Source organism: Myotis brandtii, unplaced genomic scaffold, assembly GCF_000412655.1.
Source record: "Myotis brandtii unplaced genomic scaffold, ASM41265v1 scaffold17, whole genome shotgun sequence".
Classification (NCBI taxonomy): domain Eukaryota; kingdom Metazoa; phylum Chordata; class Mammalia; order Chiroptera; family Vespertilionidae; genus Myotis; species Myotis brandtii.
Genome location: NW_005356259.1, coordinates 3,379,076 through 3,385,295, shown reverse-complemented (window position 1 = coordinate 3,385,295; position 6,220 = coordinate 3,379,076). Strand labels below are relative to the sequence as shown.

Below are 6,220 nucleotides of genomic sequence, written 5' to 3'. Positions count from 1 at the left end.
TCAGGGTGTGGGTCCCCACTGGGGTGCCTGGCCAGTCTGGGTGAGGGGCTGAGGGCTGTTTTCCGGCTGGCGAGTGACTAAAGCTTCCAACCGCTCCTTGTTTTCTTCTCTCTTTTTTTTTTTTTTTTTGGCCAGCTTTAGCTCTGGGGCCTTGCTGCTGAAAACATAGATACAATGTTGCGGTCCGAGCCCGGCTGAATGGAAGCCCTTTTCTGGGGTTTTGTTTAGCTTCTTATTTGCAACATAGTATATAGTTGCTTAGAGTTGCAACTGAGAGGCTGGCAAGTGAGGCGGGGAACGTTGGAGTCTGCAGCAAGCAAGCCTCCCTGCTCGCTTCAGTGCCTGGCTGCCGGCCGCCATCTTGGCTGACAGTTAATTTGCATATACTCACTGATTAGCCAATGAAAAGGGTAGCGGTCGTACGCCAATTACCATGTTTCTCTTTTATTAGTGTAGATATTTTTTAAAGATCAGGTCTTACTTGAGTCTCTGAGCCAGATTGTTTCCCTTCTCTTTGGTTCCCACATCTGTCACACTTTGTAACCATTTGCTCTGTGCCTGTCTTCCACTAGAACAGCGGTTCTCAACCTGTGGGTCGAAACCCCTTTGGCGGCCGAACGACCCTTTCACAGGGGTCGCCTAAGACCATCCTGCATATCAGATATCTACATTACGATTCATAACAGTAGCAACATTACAGTTATGAAGTAGCAACGAAAATAATTTTATGGTTGAGTCACAACATGAGGAACTGTATTTAAAGGGCCAGAAGGTTGAGAACCACTGCACTAGAAAGTAAGTGCTCAGAAGAGGGGTCATGTTTTGTTCATTCTGGCATCCCCAGAACTGAGCACAAAGCAAATATTTGTTAACTGAGTACTGTGATTCTAACTGAGAAGTCATTATTGAAAAGAATTGAGAGTGAACATAATTATTAGAAAACATAAGAAATGTTTTTCCCCCCAAAAGGCACAACTGGTCACATTTGATCTCTCATAAATATCTGTAAATTCAGAGGTTAAATCTCAAATGTTAAGTCTGTAGTCAAATTTGCATTTCATCAGACCTACAATCCAGACTTAGTGTTCAGCTGCTCAAGTTGAAACTAGGCTGGTTTATTTTAATTTGACTGTTAGCGGTTAGCTTCCACAGCTGTTGTGGTACTGTATTGTCAATCATTGGCCTGGTAGATCAGAGTTTTACTGATTTGGAGGGGGAAAAAACAACAACATTCAGAAGACTTCTTTTTTGATCTTTTAGCAGAAAACAATTAGCACTCTTCCCCATAGATGTGCATTTACTGCTCTCTCGGATTGTGATTATTCTTTACAAGAAAATGAAAACAGCAAATGAGGTTATCATTTTCAGTTTTAAATTGTCCTCAGTAGGTAATTTTTTAATATATCATCTTTGAAAATAAAAACGGAGCTTTCCCCAAAAGCTAAAAACTAAGAGCATTTAAAGTTCACTCCTTTCATTCAACAAATGTTCACCAAGCCCTGCAGGCTTGTGATGAGTTCTGTGGTGGCATTATATTTTAATGCCTTTTATAATGAGCTCTGACCCTCTATTTCATTTAACCCTGTGACTCTTCAGACAACAGCTGGGCATTCTATTTGTATGTGTCAGGGAAGGGTTTTTATAGAAGAACACAGGAAAAAAATCCTTCCTCTTTAAACTTTTACGACCTTTAAGCTTCAAGTCCTAAACCCTGAAACACTTGGGGCATAACAATTTTTAAAACCATGCAATCAGTTTGAACATTTTTTCCACCCCCAGAATAGATATGGAATCAATGCCAAGGGAAAAGAAGAGGAACAAAGAAGAGGGGAGAGGAAAAAAGCAGAGGGGGAAGGAGAAGAGGAGGGAGGAGAAGAGGAAGAGAGGAAAGGTAAAGAGAGGGGAAGGGAGAATCACAGGGAAGCAGAAGAAAGAGATGCTGGAAGATCCCCCATAGATCTATTCTGGACCTCCTCTATTCAGCTGGACAGAAAGTAGGAATCTTCTGCTAGAATTGGGGTCCTAAATAAATGAGAACTAATGTCACCTTTCCTGGTAGGGCTGTGAAAAGCAACAAGGCATCTGAGTTTTCATGTGCTTACCATATATCAGCCAAGATCTAATGAGGAAAACAGAAATAACTCTATTTCAAATGGAGGAAATGTAATTGTGACAGGGAATTGACTACATAGGTGGTAGAGAACCTGAAAAGCCGAAGGGATAATGACACAGTCTAAAGATTAGCTGCAGCAGGAAGCCACTACTATGTTGGAAGAACAATGGGAAAAAGTGGTGTTATTGGAGCTCAGGGTCAAAGGTTACCTAGGAAAGTGGAACCACAGGAGGCCTGACTAGACAGTTGATCATAAATGAAATGCAGCTGCTAATGATGATGCAAAGAAAGGTGGAAGAAAATCCTGGCCTCTTCCTTTTTGTGACTCTTCACAGGTGCCTCACAAGCCCCAAACCCAACTAGAATCCAGTTAACATGAATCAGCCACTCTGTAGCAGAGTGAGAGATGGGTGAGGAATGGGTCTGAGAGCAAATATACCCTTAGAGCAGGAAAATGTCTTCAGGAGATGTCTAGGACTATGGACCTAAGACAGCTTCACAGAGTCCCCATGGCCTAGCATGACCCAGAAGAGGACAGAGCAAGGCACATATGACAAGGGTGCCTGAAGAATTGAAGGGGCCTTGATGCTGGGCCAGGGAAGACACATAAGAATCTACCTAGACAGGAAACCAAAGACCAAATGGGCCCTCAGAGATCTCAGTGAATTCCAGCAGAAGACAACATTGAGAAGGTAAGACTTGACTCCACCATAATGAATTAGCTATGCACAACTGCTCCCCACCCCCACTCTCATACCACTTAATGATACTCCAAGGAAGGGATAGGAGAACCTATGGGTCGAGACCCCTTTGGCGGTCGAACGACCCTTTCACAGGGGTCGCCTAAGACCATCCTGCATATCAGATTTTTACATTATGATTCATAACAGTAGCAATATTACAGTTATGAAGTAGCAACGAAAATAATTTTATGGTTGGGTCACAACATGAGGAACTGTATTTAAAGGGCCAGAAGGTTGAGAACCACTGATCTAGCGGAATAAAGGGTGAACTGAAATTCTCTATTAGACAAAGAAAGAAAAGCCAATAAACAGACATAGCCCTTCATCTAAAAGAGCCCACTGAATGATGGGGAAGGGTAGTCACATAACCCAGATGCCAGTAATACAGTGAGAAACAGAAACAGGTCATGTTGAGGGATGCACTGGGGCTGGAGATGCACATGGAGAAGTTTCTGTACTTGTCTGTGAGGTAGGGCTCTTGAGTTTAAGGGATTAATAGGGATTTAGGAAGCAGGTGGAGGAGAGAGCCTCCCCTTTGTTGTCTTCCTATGTCCCTCCTAATTCACTTCAAGAGAAGCCAGTACATTACTAATCTAACTACAGCCCATTTAAGTCTTTCAGCAGCATGGCAAATCTCTCCTGGTTTATCATCCATTTGATTAGTAAATGAGGCAGTGCTGAAGTGACAGGATGCATGTGACCTGAGTTTCAACTCTAATGGGTAGCACCAGCAGCTTGCAGGAAATGAGGTTCTGTAAATGTATTATTTTGTACATTTGGTGAGGCCATTTCTAGACTTCAGTTTTGAATTAGCCCGAGATCTCAAGGCACTCAGGTAGTCTTGCAGAATATGCAATCCACAAGAAAAATCTACTTAAGCCATCTAAAATATATTATTTCTACATTGACCAACTTTTATTATGAAGCAAATTTCAGATCTATCATCTAGCATTCTGATCTGTCAGGACTCTCCTCTCAATATTGTATTTTGCATTTTTTAAACAGAGAAACAAGACCAGGATTTACAAGTAACTCATCTATCACTATTCCAGAAACAGTATTCCTAAACTTGCCTTTTATAATCTAATATTTTAAGAACTAAAAGTAATTGTTGTTCTTTTCATTGTTTACAAAATGGAAAATGATTATATTACAGAAAACAAACATTATTGAACTGTTTTGAATATTTTTTTTTACCTTATTAGAGATATTTGTTCCAGAGAGATCTAGTGATATCAAGGAGTAGATGTTTATGATATATTCAACTCCTGAGTCAGTCAGTTGTTCACAATTTCGTAAACTCAAATAGTTTAAGTTAGGGCAGCTGAAAGAATCATAAAAAAATAATTTTAGCTTTTAACTACTGTCAGTAACAATTTCTTCACATAAAAACTATCTAGGAAAGCAAATAATATTCTGAAGCAAGAATTTTACTTTTCTCAACATAAATGTAAGCTTAAAGGTGGAAAATAATTTGGCATTACAAGGGTTGATGAAAAGGAGATGGGTTATTATATATGGCACTAGAGGCCTAGTGCATGAAATTCGTGCATGGGCAGGGCCCCTAGCAGCTTAGTGGCTGGTGGTTGCTGGCCAAGGCCTCCCTTCCAATGGTTGGCCAGCCGGCCCCGCCCCCAATTGGGGGGTGGGGAAAGTGGGGGAGGGACTGGCCAGAGGGAGGGGCTGCAGGCAGTTGGCCAGCCAGCCCCGCCCCCTGGTCAACCTCTTGGTTGAATTCCCAAACTCCCGGTGGAGGGGACAATTTTTACATTAGCCTTTTATTATATAGGATTCTTTCTGTGATTTCATTTCACATTGCAATTTCTAATAAGAAAAAATATATCACATACATATCATGTAAGTAACACAATGAATGATCACTACAAGTGCAAGGTTAAATTCTTACTTATCCCTTACAAGTTTGCAACAGCAATTGGTCTTGACCCTTAGTATACACATGACCTCCGCCAAGTAAGGAGAATGAAGAATAAATCCACCAGCTAGAACATCCCTTAGGAAATAACTGAGTAAAGGTTTACATGGAAATGATATCCTTGAAAAGTACAGTGAAGTCACTCATGCCTAGATATTCATAACTTCATGAATGATCCATTTCAAAGTTTCTCTAAGGTGAAATTCATAAGAAACATCTCAGATACAATTAAAAGATTAGTTTAATCTATGACTCCAATATCTTTTATTTTATTTCATGGAATATTGGACCAGCTTTATGGCTGGTCCTGATGTTTTTCAAATGGCTTTGAAGTTCTATCTCTAATCTCTCCTTATTAGTAAATATGCAATTACTAATGACATGATGTAAAATATTGTTTTATCATACCGTTCTGCTAGTCTCAGAATAGAGGCATCACCCACTTGGGTACAGTTACATAAATTCAGCTCTCTTAGCTTTGTGCTTGAAGGACCATCAAGAAATTGCTTTAGTCCCGTATCACCAATTCTGTAGGAAAGAGTAAAAACAGCTTTACATGTGATTTGATACGTCAGTATATGGAATACTATTTAAATAGTAGTTACTACACCCATATATTCTAAAATAGTAAGATAATATCTTTCTACTGGTATTTTGTCAACATTTTAAAACCAAATTTGATTATAAAGCTTTTAGCTTAATTTGTTTAAAAAGTATAAATGATAGTAATAGGAGAAGTTTTAATAAAAATTCTATTCCTCTTCACTTAAGTGTCATAATAATTATAATTAGTAAGAAAACAGATGGTCCTTAAGGTGTCTTTCTCTTGGATTAAAATGTGATCAAGCTAAGCAATCCCTGATGCAATATCCTCAAAAGAAAAAGACCAAAAAATAGGAGACTAACAGTCACACTACTGCTAGAATCTTGGAGGAATTTCCACTAAATACAAGGTCAATTTAGTTGGACTGGAATCCTAATAAATGACCTATGGATCCTTTCCTTTTGAAGCAGAAAAAATCTAGATATATAAAAGCTTTTTAAATAGCAAAGTATGTAAGAAATACAAATTGGTAGTTACAAAACAGTCACAGGGATGTAAAATATAGCATAGGGAATATAGTCAATAATCTACACTAATAAAAGAGAAACATGGTAATTAGCGTACGACCGTTACCCTTTTCATTGGCTAATCAGTGAGTATATGCAAATTAACTGTCAGCCAAGATGGCGGCCGGCAGCCAGGCACTGAAGCGAGCATGAGGCTTGCTTGCTGCGGACTCCAACGTTCCCCGCCTCACTTGCCGGCCTCTCAGCTGCAACTCTAAGCAACTATGTACTATGTTGCAAATAAGAAGCTAAACAAAACCCCAGAAACCAGCCGGACTGAAAGCCAGCCAGACCGCAACATTGTATCGATGTTTTCAGCAG

General features: G+C 39.8%; 1 protein-coding gene across 1 annotated transcript in view; it reads right to left on the bottom strand.

Annotated features, from left to right (window-relative positions):
- The window catches only part of FBXL13 (F-box and leucine-rich repeat protein 13), a 156,339-nt gene that overhangs the window by 40,746 nt on the left and 109,373 nt on the right, over positions 1–6,220 (bottom strand). The window contains exons 15-16 of the mRNA XM_005862988.2: positions 5,198–5,317; positions 4,054–4,180 (exon numbers count right to left, since the gene is read on the bottom strand). Of these exons, the coding sequence (XP_005863050.2) occupies positions 4,054–4,180; positions 5,198–5,317 (247 nt within the window). The remainder of the gene's footprint in view (positions 1–4,053; positions 4,181–5,197; positions 5,318–6,220) is intronic.